General features: G+C 46.5%; 1 protein-coding gene across 1 annotated transcript; it reads right to left on the bottom strand.

Moving 5' to 3' along the window:
- Window positions 1-1,800: 1,800 nt before the first annotated feature.
- On the bottom strand, window positions 1,801-17,594 carry HNRNPUL2 (heterogeneous nuclear ribonucleoprotein U like 2). The gene is made up of 14 exons (XM_005577562.5): window positions 16,756-17,594; window positions 14,478-14,613; window positions 14,103-14,179; window positions 13,775-13,914; window positions 12,998-13,088; window positions 12,786-12,898; window positions 12,305-12,568; window positions 12,008-12,130; window positions 11,472-11,600; window positions 9,874-10,042; window positions 6,148-6,348; window positions 5,016-5,089; window positions 4,651-4,758; window positions 1,801-4,528 (listed from the first exon to the last, which is right to left on the bottom strand). Exons 1-14 carry the CDS (start codon window positions 17,291-17,293, stop codon window positions 4,448-4,450), a joined length of 2,244 nt encoding a protein of 747 aa, XP_005577619.1. The 5' UTR covers window positions 17,294-17,594; the 3' UTR covers window positions 1,801-4,447.
- Window positions 17,595-17,745: the final 151 nt, after the last annotated feature.

Here is a 17,745-nt window from a genome sequence, read left to right as displayed (position 1 = left end):
GATGCCGAGGCGGGCAGATCATCTGAGGTCAGGAGTTCCAGACCAGCCTGGCCAACATGGTGGAAACCGACTCTACTAAAAATACAAAAGTTAGCCAGTGTGGTGGCGGGTACCTGTAATCCCAGCTATTTGGGAGGCCGAGGTAGGGAATCACTTGAACCAGGGAGGCAGAGGATGCGGTGAGCCGAGATCGCGCCACTGCACTCCAGCCTGGGCAACAAGAGCGAAACTCCATCTCAAAAAAAAAAAAAAAAACCAACAACGAAAAAACAAAGCGCCTCTCTTCAGTTTTTCTGCACACTCTATGTTCCTACCCATCAGATTATAACTGCAAGGCTGCAGCACTAGTTGGGAAAAAGGGGTTTAAGAAGTTACTAGAGACCAGATATGAGCTATGATTAACCACTTAAAAAAATGATTGATTAGCTCTAACAGCAACTTTAAATGTCCTAAAGAATAGATGTCTACCAAAATCAAGGGTGGCCTAAAGGGTACAAAGCCGTAAACCCAGGTATCTGAATCTGTGTCACATAGAAGGTGGGACTTAGAGCAGTATCTATATCAATACTACTACCCCTTCAGAACACTGGGTGTCATGAGTTGTGGTATCTGAGCTTTAAGACCCTGACCATTTATTAGAAACCGCTGTTAGGATCAGTTCAGTGCTAATAAATGGTGGCTGGGAGCGGTGGCTCACACCTGTAATCCCAGCACTTTGGGAGACCAAGGCGGGCAGATCACGAGGTCAGGAGTTCGAGACCAGCCTGGCCAATATGGTAAAACCCTGTCTTTACTAGAAAAAAAAAAAAATTAGCTGGGCCTGGTGGCACACATGTGTAGTCCTAGCTACTTGGGAGGCTGAAGCAGAAAAATCGCTTGAACCCAGGAGGCTGAGGTTGCAGTGAACAGAGCACGTGCCACTGCACTCCAGCCTAGGTAACGGAGCGAGGATCCGTCTCAAAAAAAAAAAAAAAAAAAAAAAAAAAAAAAAAAGCAATGATGCTGTTGTAAATTTAAGTTACTGTCTCATTCTCCAAATTCACTGGAAAATAACCCCCATCAAACTTCTGTTGGATGAGTGGGCTTTCCCCCTAGCAGTAATTATTCATTCATATACTTATTTGGCTCCACAACGGAACTTTACATTTTAACTTCAAGCATCCAACTGGTTTTTGCATAGACCAAATACAAAGGTCATGAGTTATAATTTATTTATATTTATTTATTTATTTTTTTGTTTTTTTTTTTTTGAGACGGAGTCTTGCTCTGTCGCCCAGGCTGGAGTGCAGTGGCCGGATCTCAGCTCACTGAAAGCTCCGCCTCCTGGGTTCACGCCATTCTCCTGCCTCAGCCTCCCGAGTAGCTGGGACTACAGGCGCCCGCCACCTCGCCCGGCTAGTTTTTGTATTTTTTTTTAGTAGAGACGGGGTTTCACCATGTTAGCCAGGAGTGGTCTTGATCTTGTAACCTCATGATCCGCCCGTCTTGGCCTCCCAAAGTGCTGGGATTACAGGCTTGAGCCACCGCGCCCGGCCTATAATTTATTTTCTTATACTTCAATGGCTCAGCTCTTGGCCTAAGCAAGCACTAAATAAGACTAATAACTACCCACCCATGTCAACTGACTGCATGGCTGGCTCCCAAGTGAAGGCATGGTAGAATAGGGAGGGAACGGCAGCCACCATGCAAGAGAGTCCTCCTTGGTTGGAGCCCATGCAACCTGAGAAAGAGGCATTAAAACATGAATAAATAACCCAATGACACCCTCCGCCCCAGTCAGTGCAGCCACAGGAGATAGGGTGAATTCAATCCAAATGGTTATTTATTCTAAAACTGGAAGCTACTTTGCCTACATTTTCGCCAGAATGGTGTAATGAGAACAGGGGAGGAAAAAGTTACAGATGTAAACAATGACACAGTTACATTTTTTTTTAAATGGTAAAACCCTTTTTTACTGGCCACTTCCAAGAATGCTTTACAGGTTGTGCAAAAACATTTACAGGCTCCATGTGGTGTTTTTCTCACAAGCTTTCCTGTCTACAACTACAACAGACGTCTGATAAAACACAAAAAGTGTTCTAAGGAAAACAAGGCTACGGATTCCTCTGGTTACCATAATCCACATTTTCCCCCTTAACAAAGTTTTTCATAATAAAAAGACAGAAACAAAACCCAGACATCTACTGTTGTTGCAAATGATCTCTTGAACTAAACCAACAAGGATGTGGCAGTTTCACTTTCCACCAACCTAGAAAAAGTTTTGTAAAAAAGATGACTTTCTAGTGTCAAATATCAACAGCAAGTACCTCTCCTAATCCCTGCTGGGAAAAAACCTAACTTGATTTAGTTTAGTCCCCTTGCCCCTGAGGGCCCTAGCATCCCCATCCATGTCACAGACTACAAGAAAGATGCTATTCGCAGGACTAAACATCTGAAAAGGGGTGGCAGCCACTACCTCAGGAAATTCAATTTTCTATTATAACATAATCTTGCCCTAAGGGAATTTCTTTGGGCTCGTTTTTACCTCCTTGCCTTGACATTATAAGCAAAGCTTTCTCAAACTCCCTTAATAATAATACAAAGTTAATGTATTACAGAAAAATTCATGCAATCACTCCACTGCCACACACAAATCCATTTGAGGACACTGCAGGGAAGCAGTGCCGAGAGAAAGGACATGACTATGAGAAAGCAAACGTATCTCCTACTAGCCCTGTTCCAGCCTTGGGGTCAGAGGTATTTGGGTGGAAGGGTGTGTCATGACAGACAGAGACACTGGAAGGCAGAATAAGGGTCTGTACACCTGAACAAGGGCTGCAGGGCAGTAACAGTGGGAGGAGGAGAGGAAGACCAAATCAGCACACAATTTTAAAGAGAGCTGCCCAGGTGAGGAAATGGAAGTGAAGCATTTTCTAGTGGCACAACCCAGATTTTCTCACTAGGAAGTGCTGCAGTATGTGGTGTCTGCTGAGTAAGCTCTCGGCTGACAGTGCTGAGCAGAAGGATGAATAAAAACTGAAGCTAGACAATGGAAAAGCATTCCATATCCCACCCATATTCTTGAACCCAGCAACCTACAGCTGTCTATCAAGAACTGGGAGGATATTGGTAAAGTCACAAATGAAACTATCCTAAATGAAGTCTCTTGGCTAGAGGCCTCTCTGGGGACACACAGGGAAAGCGCCCCAAAAGGAATTTTGTTTCTAGAAGTCAGGAAGGGGTGCTCCCTTTCACACGCACATTTACACACGTTCACACTCACTCTTCCCAAGGTTCAGCAGCCCCACTGAGCTGCCTCCCGCCCCCCACCCTCCCCTCTTCTATCCACTCTCTACCTGTGTATCAAAAAAACCAGCAGGGCACAAGCCCTCCACACTGTAGAAAATAGTTGCTAGTTGCTATTCTCAGCACCTGGGCCTGGAAGCCCACACCACAGGATTCACCTATATACATATCCCGCTGCAGTGAAAAGAATCCTGCTGTGTTTTCGTGTGAGCTGAAACCCTGAGAAACGTTCCTTCTCTCGCACTGTAAGAGGACACTCTAACAGGGATGATTTCAGAGACCTCCCACCTCTTTCAACCTTGGAAGACAGAGACTAGAGACTGGCAAATCATAATCTTCAGGCTGAGGGCTGCAATCCCATTCTCCCCAAGATTTTATGGGAATTAATCAATGTGTTTATAGAGGGGGCAGGCTATTCTGCTCTGCAATCAAGGACAGTCCCCAGGCTTTCTTGGCCTGGGAATCCTGCATAATAGAACCACCCGCTGGCAGTCTCCATGCCTCAGCCAAACAGCACAAAGGCACAGGAAAATGGAGAGTTGGGACACTGTAAGCCTCCCAGCCCACCAGACCACATATCCCAAAAGGGAAAGGTCGGTAAAGAAAATACAAACGGTTAGTTGGTGCAAGTGATTGATAAGAGCCAATCGTTTATTTTCACTGCCCCAGTCACAAGCTCTCCCCCGTCCCGACTCCTGCCTGCTCCTACCTGCTGTGGAGAGCACCCTCGCACTGCCTCCCCACCCTCCCCACACCACCTCATCACTCTCCTTTACTTGGCTGCCAGTCCAGCTGCCTCAGAATGTCAGAAGGGTGCCATTTTCAGTTCTTTTCCTGTCTGACTGCAGGGTATAGAACAGGCAGCCCTAAGTGCTGCTTTCTGCGCAAATGTTTTTTGATTACAAATCTCTAACTAGGTTTGAAATGTTTTATAGAATAAGACAATATTCTTTTCAACAAACTTTAAAAAAAATGTACAGTTTCGTTGTTTCCACCTCCCCCCTCCCCCACCCCTGCTTGAGCACCCTCCCCCCCCACCACCCCTCCCCGGCAGCTCAGCCCCACCCCGACAGCCCCTGTTTTCCTTGGTTGTGTTTTGCGGGGGTGCCTGGCACCCCCAGAGATTCAGCTTCATGGCTGACAGGTGACCATGGCAGGGGCTTCACCGATACCCTTGGTAACCGTAGTAGTTCCTGTAGTATCGGTCTCTGTCCTGGGGGTGGTGGTAGTAGTAACTCTGCCACTAGAAGAGAGGGGAAACCCCATCACTTGGAGCCAGAGCTGGCTGAGGATGAAGAGGCACAACATTCATCCTTCTGCTCCTGCCCCCCGTTCACCCTGTATCTATCCCAAGATGATACTCACATCCCGATTGTATTGTCTGTAATAGTCTCTGTATCTGTTGTACTCATAATCTCGCCCGTAAAATCGATCATAGTCTCCCCTGTATCGATCATAGAAATTACGGTAACCCTGAGAAAGGAAAAGAAAAAGGAGTGAAGATTTATGGGTTTTTGGCAGCATGACCCACTGCGACCCCCTTTTAAATGGGACACATCTTAGCTCGATATTATAAATTGGTTTAATTTTCCCACAGTAAATCTTCCAGAACATATTAAATGGGCAAAACCCTAAGCCCTAAGAAAACAGGCAAACCACTCTGCTCCCCTAAGCCAATAGGAATGGCTCTCACAGCCCAGAGTGAGGAGCAGAAGGAGAGCTGCACTCACCCCTCTGTTTCCAGGCTGCCCCCAGTACTGCTGCCCGTAGGCCCGGTTGTCGTAGCCTCGGCGCTGCCCGCCCACTGGAAGAGAAATGGAGAGCGCGCTCAGACAGCTGGCATGGGGTCCTGGCTCCACGTCTGGGTGGAAATCAAAAAGTCGGAGCCAAAGGCAATTCTGGGGGAATATGAGGCCTGCTTCGGCCAGGCTCACGTATGTTAATTAAAGCACCAGCCAGGAGCTTTTAAAAAGTCTGAGGGGGGAGGGCAGAGGAACAGAGACACAAGAAAACCAAGCCACTTTGTTTTTGAACCTCCCCAATTCCTGTAAAACATTTAAGATGGCAAAAGGATACATGGCAGAGTTAGAAACATAAAGAAAAACTGCCATTCATAGAATCGCAGACTTTCAGCCCTGGAAGGGATTTCAGATGTCATATAACCCATACCTATCATTTTATGCAAAAGAAACAAAGTTTCTGTCATCAGCTCCTCAAGGGCGGGAACTGTCAGCATTTACAGTACCTAGCACATAGCAGGCACTCGAAAATTCTGCTGACTTAACAGTGACACACACACATACACACACATTTTTAAAGAGCAGTGAATGCACACTGGGGTTTTAACTGACAAACTAGACATTCAGGGGGAAATTAATTCTACTAATAGCCTAACTTGCTTGGTTAACTTCCTCCCCCGATAAAAAACACTGAATAAAGCATTCACTTTCTTGTCTATACAGTTAGGATGATCGAAATGACAGAGGAGCAAGAAAACTGAAGATGAGAATCTGATTTAACTGCACAAATCCTTCAGATAGGAACAGTGACACTGCGAACCCATGTGTTAAAATGAAAACTAGACAGATGAGAGAGCCCAAGCATTGCTTTTCAAAGAAACAAATACTTTTGTGAAAAGTAATTCTTTTTTTAAAAAGAGGATTTTTGTTGCAAAGAATTATGGAAAAAGCACAAGAAAAAGGCAGGGATAAAGAACACAGGAAGAAATAAGCTCCATGAAGAAGGCACATCCCTATTGTTAATGACCTGACTTGGTTTCCTTGGCCTTCCCTTGCACATCTTGCTGTACTAAGCACAAAGAATGGACAGAAGCAGGGGGGCTGGCAGGTCCCCAGGACTCACCATAGCCTTGGCCCCGGCTTCGGTTCTGCCGGTTACGCTTGTTTCGGTTGTTTCGGCGGTTTGTCCGCTTCTCGGAGGGGGGCAGAAGCTTCCTCGCCTCCTCCTTGTACTTAGTGACAATGGGCTGAGCTTCCTCCTTCTCCAGCTCCCCATATGTCACTTCATCCATATAGTCGCATTTTTCAGGCAAAGAGAAGTTGGCTATAAGAGTAAGAGAGAAGCTTGTGGGCCTGAAAAGTGCATAGATGGGTAAGAACTCATTACGAAAACTCTACTACAAGAAGCATATGACTTCCTATGTCTCACCTATTACTGCACAAAAATGTGCTAGGTTCATACCCACTCACATCTCAATAATGACATTAACTTTTTCTACTCTAAGTTTTCTCTAAATTGTAACAGACCCAGGCAATAGATTTACAAGTTCTCAAGTGATCTATAATAAATTAGGAGTGGGCCGGGCGCGGTGGCTCAAGCCTGTAATCCCAGCACTTTGGGAGGCCGAGACGGGCGGATCACGAGGTCAGGAGATCGAGACCATCCTGGCTAACACGGTGAAACCCCGTCTCTACTAAAATACAAAAAAAATTAGCCGGGCGAGGTGGCGGGCGCCTGTACTCCCAGCTACTCGGGAGGCTGAGGCAGGAGAATGGCGTGAACCCGGGAGGCGGGGCTTGCAGTGAGCTGAGATCCGGCCACTGCACTCCAGCCTGGGCAACAGAGCCAGACTCCGTCTCAAAAAAAAAAAAATAAATAAATAAATAAATAAATAAATAAATAAATTAGGAGTGAACTGGGTTAAAGTTTCTTATCAGGACAGAAGCAGGTAACCAGAGGCTAAAAGTAACTGAGAAAGTTTTGGTGTTGGTCAGATAAGATGGTAAGAAATAACATTTTAAAAAGAGACTCAGTGATGGCCAGGCATGGTGGCTCGCGCCTGTAATCCCAGCATTTTGGGAGGCCAAGGCAGGCGGACGGCTTGAGGTCAGGAGTTCGAGACCAGCCTGGCCAACATGGTGAAACCCTGTCTCTACTAAAAATACAAAAATTAGCCAGGCATGGTGGCATGCGCCTGTAATCCCAGCTACTCGGGAGGCTGAGTGCCACTGCACTCTGGCCTTAGTGACAGAACAGAGACTCAATGAGAAACTGACCCAAGCCTAAAGGCATCTGCTCATCTATACAAGAAAAGAAGACAAAAGTAAAAGGGCTCTCATTTACCACCTGTCCATGATAGGCCAGCACATCTGCCAGTCTCTGGACGTCAAGTTCAGAAGCTGAGTCCCCGTGGAAATTCAGTTCAATGGGGCTCTTGTGATTCTTAGATGAATACACTTGGCCCTCAGTTTTATAAAACTGAGCTACATTTCTCTGAGTGCCTAAGTATGAGTTATAGACTGGCATAGTTCATTCTGAGTAAACTCTGAGGATCTGGCTCATAGATGTGCAAACCAGTTCCCATGCCTGGGGAATTATCAGAATTTGAAGAGCAAACAGTTGATAGAGTAGGTGGGATGTCAGGAACTAAAGGCAGCAAGGGGAAAAAAAATCACATTTTAACGGAATAGTAGAAGGATCAATCAAAATATTAATATTTCTTTCTTGTGTAGACATTACTGTCTTATGTATTGCATTACAGACTTCAGCCAAATTAACAAACAAAACATAAACATAATGTGATACCAGAAATCAAGTTACACCAATGAGATCATTCACTCCAACTGCTATATTTTAATTCGAACCACAATAATCTCTCCCTGCAGCCAGGCGCGGTGGCACACACCTGTAATCCTAGCACTTTGGGAGGCCGAGGTGCGGTGGATCACCTGAGGTCAGGAGTTTGAGACCAGCCCGATCAACATGGCGAAACCCCGTCTCTACTAAAAGTACAAAAATTAGCTGGGCGGGTGCCTGTAATCCCAGCTACTCAAGAGGCTCAGGCAGGAGAATCGCTTGAACCTGTGAGGCAGAGGTTGCAGTGAGCCGAGATCGTGCCACTGCACTCCAGCCTAGGTGACAACAGGGAGACTCTCAAAAAAAAAAAAAAAAAAAAAAAAAAAAAAAAAAAAAAAAAGGCAGCCAGGCGCGGTGGCTCAAGCCTGTAATCCCAGCACTTTGGGAGGCCGAGACAGGTGGATCACGAGGTCAGGAGATCGAGACCATCCTGGCTAATACGGTGAAACCCCGTCTCTACTAAAAATACAAAAAAAAAAAAACTAGCCGGGCGAGGTGGCGGGCGCCTGTAGTCCCAGCTACTGGGGAGGCTGAGGCAGGAGAATGGCATAAACCCGGGAGGCAGAGCTTGCAGTGAGCTGAAATCCGGCCACTGCACTCCAGCCTGGGCGACAGAGCAGGACTCCGTCTCAATAAAAAAAAGAAAAAAAAAAAAAAAAAAAAAAAGCAGAGTAAGAAATATAGACAAACAGTAGATGTACCAGAAATATTTACTTAACAAATAACTGATTCACAGAAGCCTCTCCGTTGAGTTTAAATCCCCCTACAGTCACTATTTTCCTTGCTTCTTCTTCTTTTTTTTTTTTTTGAGATGGGAGTCTCCCTCTGTTCAGGCTGGAGTGCAGTGGCACAATCTCGGCTCACTACAACCTCCACTTCCCGGGTTCAAGCAATTCTCTGCCTCAGCCTCCCAAGTAGCTGTGATTACAAGTGCCCACCACCATGCTTGACTAATTTTTTTTGTATTTTTAGTAAAGACAGGGTTCCACCATCTTGGTCAGGCTGGTCGTGAGCTCCTGACCTTGTGATCCACCAGCCTCAGCCTCCCAAAGTGCTGGGATTAGAGACATCAGTCACCGCGCCCGGCTCACTATTTCCCTTTCTGTATCTTTTTCAAAACGAGTCAAGGCGGCTGGGTGCAGCCGCTTATGCCTGTAATCTCAGCACTTTGGGAGACCAAGGCAGGCAAATCAACTGAAGTCAGGAGTTCCAAGACCAGCCTGGGCAATATGATGAAACACCGTCTCTACTAAAAACACAAAAATTAGCTAGGCATGGTGGCACATGCTTGTAATCTCAGCTACTTGGGAGGCTGAAGCAAGAGGATCGCCTGAACCCAGGAGGTAGATGTTGCAGTGAGCTGAGATCACACCACTGCACTCTAAGCTGGGCAACGGGGTGACACTCTGTCTCAAAACCAAACCAAACCAAACCAAACCAAAACAAACCAAGAAAACAATGAGTCAAGGGGTTACTGCTTCTCTCTGCTCATTCATTCACCTACAAATGCTTGTAACCATTAAGTTCCTCTTTAGATTTATATTTTAGATGTAGAGTGTCACTCCAGGTGCTAAGAGGCTTCAATAAGGTGTGCACTGACCAGGGATAAAATCTCTTTAACTTGTACAATTTTAGCCCACTGCTATGGTTTGAGTTATGTCCCACCAAAGTACAAGTGGTGGAAACTTAATCCCCAATGAGCAGTGTTGAAAGGGTGGGACTTTTAATGTGAGCTGGTCATGAGGGTTCCATCCTCATGAATAGATTAATGCCGTTATCGTGAGAGCAGCTTTGTTATAAAAGCAAGTTCTCTCACATTTGCCCTCTTGCCACAGAATGATGCAGCAAAAAGGACCTCATCAGATGCCAGTGCTGTGCTCTTGGACTTCCCAGCCTCCAGAACCATGAGGGAAATAAACCTCTATTACATTTGTAAATTACAAAGTCTGTGATATTCTGTTATAGCAGCAGAAAATGGACTAAGACACCCACCTTTCATCTCCAGCATTATAGATTCAGGCACATCATCTCCCTCTACTTCCTTCCTCAATTCCAGCCTCTTCTTCCAGTCTTCCTCATTAGGGACAACCACCACCACTTTCCGAGAGAAGGTCTTGAACAGTAATAGCTTCCGCCGTTGGCCAGAATTGTACACATTACACTAAGAACAGGAGGAATAACTGATGTTTTGGAAGAAAATTATCACTCAAATTTAACCAAAAGAATCAGTATCAGCCAGGCACAGTGGCTCACGCCTGTAATCCTAGCACTTCGGGAGGCCAAGGTGGGCAGATCATCTCAGGTCAGGAGTTCAAGACCAGCCTGGCCAACATGGTGAAACCTCATCTCTACTAAAATACAGAAATTAACTGGGCATGATGGCGGGTGCTGTAATCCCAGCTACTCGGGAGACTGAGACGGGAGAATCGCTTGAACCCGGGAGATGGTGGTTGCAGTGAGCCGAGATTGCACCACCGCACTCCAGCCTGGGTGGTGGCTGAGCAATATTCCATCTTCAAAAAAACAAAAAAGGCCGGGTGCGATGGCTCAAGCCTGTAATCCTGTAATCCCAGCACTTTGGGAGGCTGAGGCAGGTGGATCATGAGGTCAGGAAATCAAGACCAACCTGGCTAACACGGTGAAACCCTGTCTCTACTAAAAATACAAAAAATTGGCCGGGCGCGGTGGCTCAAGCCTGTAATCCCAGCACTTTGGGAGGCCGAGACGGGCGGATCACGAGGTCAGGAGATCGAAACCATCCTGGCTAACACGGTGAAACCCCGTCTCTATTAAGAAATACAAAAAAAAAAACTAGCCGGGCGAGGTGGCGGGCGCCTGTAGTCCCAGCTACTCGGGAGGCTGAGGCCGGAGAATGGCGTGAACCCGGGAGGCGGAGCTTGCAGTGAGCTGAGATCCGGCCACTGCACTCCAGCCTGGGCGACAGAGCGAGACTCCGTCTCAAAAAAAAAAAAAAAAAAAAAAAAAAAAACAAAACAAAAACAAAAAATTAGCCAGGCATGGTGGCGGGCGCCAGTAGTCCTAGCTACTCCGGAGGCTGAGGCAGGAGAATAGTGTGAACCTGGGAGGTGGAGCTTGCAGCGAGCCGAGATCGCGCCACTGCACTCCGGCCTGGGCAACAGAACGAGACCCCATCTCCAAAAAAAAAAAAAAAAAAAAAAAGACTCAGTATCTTTGGTAACTCAGAAGACATGAGATGAGGGATCAATACACATGATCTTCTTTAACTTTTCAAACTACGTGACAGGTATTATCCTGTTTTGCTCATCAGGGAAACTGAGGTTCACAGAGGATAAAGGACTTATCCAAATTACAAACCAGAATGTGGTGGAGCCAGGAATTCAAATGAGTTCCAACTCTTTCCATTGTTTTTATTACATGTTTTAGAGCCTGGGTCTATATATTTTCAGGTAAAAACACTAATCAGGGGTACCCCTGAGTTCAAAAAACATTGCAACCATTAACACACAACCAGATGATCATAATTAGGTAAGCTGATTCTGTTCCTTAATTCAGTCTCTCTTTATATACACACCCCACATTGACTCTAGGCAATTTTATCAGTTTAATACCTGATCAAGAATAAAGTTCCTCTTTGTCCGGGAAGCAATCTGGACCAGCTTACTAAGGCACTGGGAGGCTTGCTGAACTAAAAGGTCTCGGCTTTTGGGGTCCATCTCTGGCTCCTCGAGCCCCTTCATCTGATTAGTTTGAGAAGTGGTGAAAAAAAAACACACAAGTTATATATCAAGTTAGAGCCCAAGAGTCACTGGTACATGTCACCTCTTCAAATACTGAATCTATGATATCATTCTATTCCTGTTCTTCGGTGCTGTGAATGTTGTCCATTTCCTGCAGTAGTCATTTCCAGTCTTAACCTGGATGTATTTCAGATCTTATGTGCTTTCAGAAATGTGACAACACAGCAAAGAAAAACAAAAATAAACCCACCTAAAACACATAGAGAGAAAAATCTCATTTCTCTATTTATGGGACCCTTGTTCTCAGACACCTGAAACTAACTCTCCATTAAAGATAGGTTATAAGAGTCTCTTGGTATGTGAAGAGCAAATACTGTATCTGACAAATATCCCCAACAGCAACTAACCCTCATTTGATTGAGCACAGTCTCAGCTCCCAGGACATTATATCTTTTCTCAGGGTTTTCTTTTGCATATTTCAGTGCCCACTGGGTCTTTCCAGATCCCGGTAGTCCCACCATCAGAATAACCTGCAAAACACAGAACCAGAAATATAATGAAAGATAAGTGAGGGTCATGTTTATCAAATCCAATTTAAGAATATTCTCCCATTCCTGTTTGGTAATGCTCTGAGACCTGGGAGAGCATATGCACCCACCTCTGCAAAGCATACAACCTCAGTGTTTGTATACTGTTTGGCATACCTCACATTCCTCTATGGTCTTGGGAGGGACTGCAGTGCGCACACGCTCCTCAACAGGCACAGCATGAATGAACACAAACTCTTCTGGTGGTGGGAAGAAGGGCTCCTCCTTCTGACCAAAGTTTAATTCTACAACACAATTTTTGCAGAGGACATGGGGTAGAAGGGCCCGGTCTGCCAGGGATTCCTTGTTGATCCAGAACGCCACACCTAGGTCTTCTCCATTCTTGGAGAAGGAAAGTTCTACTTCTTCAGTCTCAAAATTCTACAATGACAAAGGACAAGAGCACTTATTGGCTGACAAGGCTTCAGGTTGATTAAACTTTACAATTTAATCTTTTTTCACACAGACTGCTGCACAATGTAACTAAGCGAGCCACGCATCATATGCATAAAAGCCAATAGTTGATGGGAAGCACAGTGAATTCCCAGTGCCCTCTATCCACTCCTTGTTATGACCCATGACTTTCAGGAGCACTCACAGCAAAGCAGCCAATAACATCATTCTCCCCAAAAGTCTGGCCAAATTCCTCAAACTGTCCATTTTCTGCCTTGAGTCCTCGTCCATCGAAACCGTAAGAGAATTCATCTTCACCTAGAATAGTCAACAAATTAGTTACCTACATCCAGACTTGCCACAGAGTAAGCAATATGGTAGTAAACACTAATGAAGAAGTTAAAGAAATAAACTTACCAAGCTGTGGACGGGAAAAATCAACAGACCACCCAACTCGAAGGAGAGAGACCTCCGTGCAGCCTTCTTTCATTGGGAGATTCTGGGTTACCTGGCCAAGTCAGAAAGGGAACTATTAGATATTGTGACCAACTGAGTAGCAAACTCGGAGTTAGAAAGACACGATTTTTATACAAACTGAAAACGACAATTATCTCAACATCAGAATAACAGTCACTGAACTGAAAGCCACAGGGATCAATTTCTTGGTTACTGAAACTAAGGTTCTTGTTAAAGCACAGTGCTTTTACCTACCTGCACTAATAAAAGCCTGATTGGACAGAAGTCCAGTATACATAGGTAGTAGTTTAATGAATAAATGAAAGGTCTTTTAAAAAAAATCTTTGTTCCTCGGCCAGGTGTGGTAGCTCACGCCTATAATCCCACCACTTTGGGAGGCCAAGGCCGGCGGATCACCTGAGGTCGGGAGTTCAAGACCAGCCTGACCAACATGGAGAAACCCCATCTCTACTAAGAATACAAAATTAGCCGGGTGTGGTGGTGCATGCCTGTAATCCTAGCTGCTACTTGAGAGGCTGAGGCAGGAGAATCACTTGAACCTGGGAGGCAGAGGCTGTGGTAAGCCGAGATGGTGCCATTGGACTCCACCCTGGGTAACAAGAGCGAAACTCCGTCTCAAAAAAATAAATAAATAAATAAATAAATAATAATCTTTTTTTTCTCCCTAAGAACTGTAACTATCCAGGAATAAATGAATGAATGGTCTTAATGAGCTACCTTTGCCTCAAAGCAGACTTTTCCCTTTGTCACTCCGTAAGTACTCCTTGCCCCAGACCAAAGGGTGGGGAACTTCTCTGAGAAAAGGGGCTGCCCTCCATAGCGGTCTTTGCTCACTTGAAAATGCAGATCCGAGGTATCTGTAAAGAAAGAAACAATCAGTTTACTCCAATGTCCAATACTTGTAAGCTACCAACAGAGCACAAGTGTAGCCAGTTGTTGAAGTGGATACAAAGTCTCATAGAATTTATAGGCTATGAAGTTTTAATCTCCAAAATCACTTTTAGGAGATTAGTTAAAAACCACAATCTGTCTGCCTTATACATACACGTGTCCAGGTTCACAAGAGTTTGATCCTCCTCCTCATCTTTTGCCTCTTCTTCAGGAGGCAGTGGAGACTTTGAGCTATATATGTAAGATAGAAAAGAAACACAACGTAAACAAAGTCCTCTTCTTTGAGAGGTGTGTGTATGACATTATGTCCATTTTAAACTATCAGTGAATATCAAATCCCAGCAGACAGCTTTTTTCAATAAATGAGAAAGGGCAATAGGAGTTTCCATGGTAGATGCAATCTAAAACTCATGCCTATAAAAACCTATTCCATTTTGAATCCACCCTCCTTCCAGTCTCTCCAGTCAATACCAGGTATACCAAAATCAGAGCAGACACTCCCTTCAAGGAAAGGGACTGTTTCCCTCACCGGCTGTGGTAAGCCTCCTCTCGGAATTCATAGTAAGCTCGGCCATGTTCATCCTTCTCATCCCGCTGTCTCTTTACCCCCCGCCGCTCACCATCTGAGCCTGCTGGTTTTGACTTTTCACTATCTTGGTCATCTCCTACAAAAACGAGGGAAAGAAAATCAGCAGTTTTCATACTGGAGTGTAGAATAAGCTCAGAACTAATAGACACTAACAGGGAATCTGAGAATCTGTCTGATCAAAACAACTAGGTTATTCCCACTACATTCACAGAACATTTTATTTCTAAAGATCATCTTTCTGTCATTGGCTGTGATTTTATTTTATTTTTTAAAAAAGGGACATGGGCTAATTACAGTCAAGCAGTAGATAAAAATTGGACAATTTTTGCATTCTAAATTTATCCACTTAAATCAGGTCAAACTTGCAGATTTCCCCAACAATATGACATAAAAAATATCCCCTAGGTCTCTAAAAAAACTTCAAAGGTTAATTTGACTCTTGTCAGATCTAGATTTAAGGTAGGCAGTTAATACGTATTTTGTAACACTTTTCCACAACTTCATGATACAGAGAAGCCTCAATTTTTCTTTTCCCTTTCCTGTTTTGAAATGCACAGCCAAATGGACTCAAGTGCATTAAACATAGTTGTATTTTTACCAGGGACTTCTACTGAAAGTTGTAAGAGCAAACCACTAAGTCATAAGAGATCCATAAATAATACCTCATCTATACTGCACATAATTTGGGGCAGAAAGGTGGTGGTGTACATTTAGCAACATTCTCTACAAGGGGAAAAACCCTGGAATTTTTCCCTAGGCTTTTGCATTTTGCAACGCTAAGGTTTTTAATAATGATTTCTTTAAAAATCTTTTATCCTTCAATATATATATTTTTAAGATGGAGTCTTGTTCTATCGTGCCCAGGCTGGAGTGCAGTCTTGTGATCTCGGCTCACTGCAACCTCTGCCTCCCGGGTTCAAGCCATTCTCCCGCCTCAGTCTCCCAAGAAGTTGGGATTACAGGCACCCGCCATCACGACCGGCTAATTTTTTGTATTTTTACTAGAGACAGGGTTTCACCATGTTAGCCAGCCTGGTCTCGAACTCCTGACCTCAGGTGATCCACCCGCCTGGCCTCCCAAAGTGATGGGATTACAGGCGTGAGCCACCACACCCAGCCTATCCTTCAATATTTTTATCTGCTCTTTAGGATACACATAAGTCAAAGGTTATGTAATGGGATTTTTGTTCCAGGACACAGGACAAACAATCTGCAAGTTGCATGCGATTGTTGTACAATGGGTTCAGACTCTCGGTTAGTGGCCTAAAAAAATGACTAACAAAAGAACTAAGGCCACCCACCTTATAGTAAGACTTATCCTCCCTACTCTGACATAGTGTTATGGATCAGTTGTAATCATCCAATCACTTCAAAAGAAAGGAGAAAGGTCACTAACTCCCTGGGGCAATTCTACAACACACTCTTCCACAAGCTTACTCAACGGACCCACCAGCACCTCAATCATTACCAGTCAGGAAACGAGGGACCTGAAATGTAAAAGGCTAGCACCAGGTATTCAGCAAATCTACAAACATGCCCATCCACGGACTCAGTGGGAGAATTAAAATGTAATCATAATCCAAGCAAGATAAAAACCCTAGCCAAGTAACGTTAACTAACTCTAAATGCACATGATTAACGTTTTCTCTTCACTGGTTAACTATTAAACTCGACAGTGTTACACTAGAAGCTCTCCCCTACAGCTCAAAGAAGAGCAAAGTTGGATTTTCAGATTCTCTGGCTCAAGCTCTGGTAACATGCTTTTAACTGAGCGGACTTTGACGGACTTCGATTTTCGCTTAACATTTTTACGGTGAAAAAGTTAACAGGTAGCCCAAAGGCCTGACCCTCTAACCGTGGGCCTAGTTCTCCGTGTAATCCCCAATTGCTTAGCACGTTCTCAACTAAGAAAAATATAACAAGCACCGTGGGAGACTGTTCCACAGGTAGCTCACAAGCAGTTCGCATACAAAATCACTCACTGCCATCCACTATCACCAAGGAACCAAGTTAGGCAGGAACCTTCCTCCTGCAAAGAGTAGGACCACGAGAGGCGGCCTAACCCCTCAGAAAGGTGGGTAGAGAATGAAAGGCATTCCATCAGATGGCACTTTGAGGCAAGCGAAAGCAAGGACTCGGACCCCGCGGTGCAGGGCGGGGTGCTAGATCAGGGGAGCAGCCGGCAGGTTGGAGCCGGGCTCGGCTGCCAGCTCCTCACCCTGTTCCTCGGCGGCCTTGTCACCCGGCACCTCGGATCCCGGCGTCTCGTCCCCGCTCCGTTCCTCGGGTTCGTCTTCCTCCCCCTTACCGGGGCCCTGCTCTTCGCCACCATTTACCCCTCCTGACCCGACCGTGGTTTCCACCGGCTTCTCGGAAGCATCTGGCTCGGCTGCGGCCTCCATGGCTGCCGCCTCCGGGGGCTCCGGCGGCGGCTGCGCGGCCTGACCCAAGGCCTGAGTAGGGGGTGGCTCCTCGTCCTCGTCCTCAAGCAGCGCCTCCTCGTCCTCCTCCTCCTCCTCTTCGTCCTCCTCCTCCTCCCCGCCCGGGCCGCCGCCCGACGCGGCCACAGGCCGAGGCTCCGCCTTGCAGGCCCCGCCGGGCCCGGCCCCGCCGCCGCCGGCCTCGTCCTCGAGCATCTCGGCGTCCAGCGCCTCCTGCAGCCGCTGCGCCAGATCCACTTTGAGGCCGCGCGAGTCCAGGCCCCGCCGCTGCAGCTCTGACCGCAGCTCGGTCACTTTCAGCCGCTTCACCTCCATCGCCGCCGCCGCCTCCTCCGCCTCCCGCCGCCTCCTCCCCTGCGAACCGTCGACCGAGTCCGACCGCGCAGGCGCCGCCGCCGCCGCCCGCCTCCGCCTCACGCGCCAGCACTAAGCCCGCGCGAGCGAGCGCACGCACGCAGGAGCGGAGGCCGCGCACGGTCCCACTGCGCAGTGTTTGCTTCTGCTTCCTCTCCCCTCCCCCTTTCGGCTCACGGAGCCCAAAACAACGCCGCGGGGAGCTGTTTCCCCTCCAGGCCTTCGGTTCCCCAGCCGCGGGCAGGCGCGCGCGGAGGACGACGGAGTTCCTCCCACTTCCTCCCGCCCCCTGGCGTCCCCGGGCCAATCGCCGCCGGTGCTTTTACCGCGCAGCCGCAGTGGAGTCCAAGACGGGCAAGGCTGGCTGCGGCTCAAGTGCCTCGTAGCACGGAAGCGTGTGCGCGCCGGTCTTT

Source organism: Macaca fascicularis, chromosome 14 (genome assembly GCF_037993035.2).
Source record: "Macaca fascicularis isolate 582-1 chromosome 14, T2T-MFA8v1.1".
NCBI classification, from domain to species: Eukaryota; Metazoa; Chordata; class Mammalia; order Primates; family Cercopithecidae; genus Macaca; species Macaca fascicularis.
This window is presented reverse-complemented; position numbering and strand designations above follow the sequence as displayed.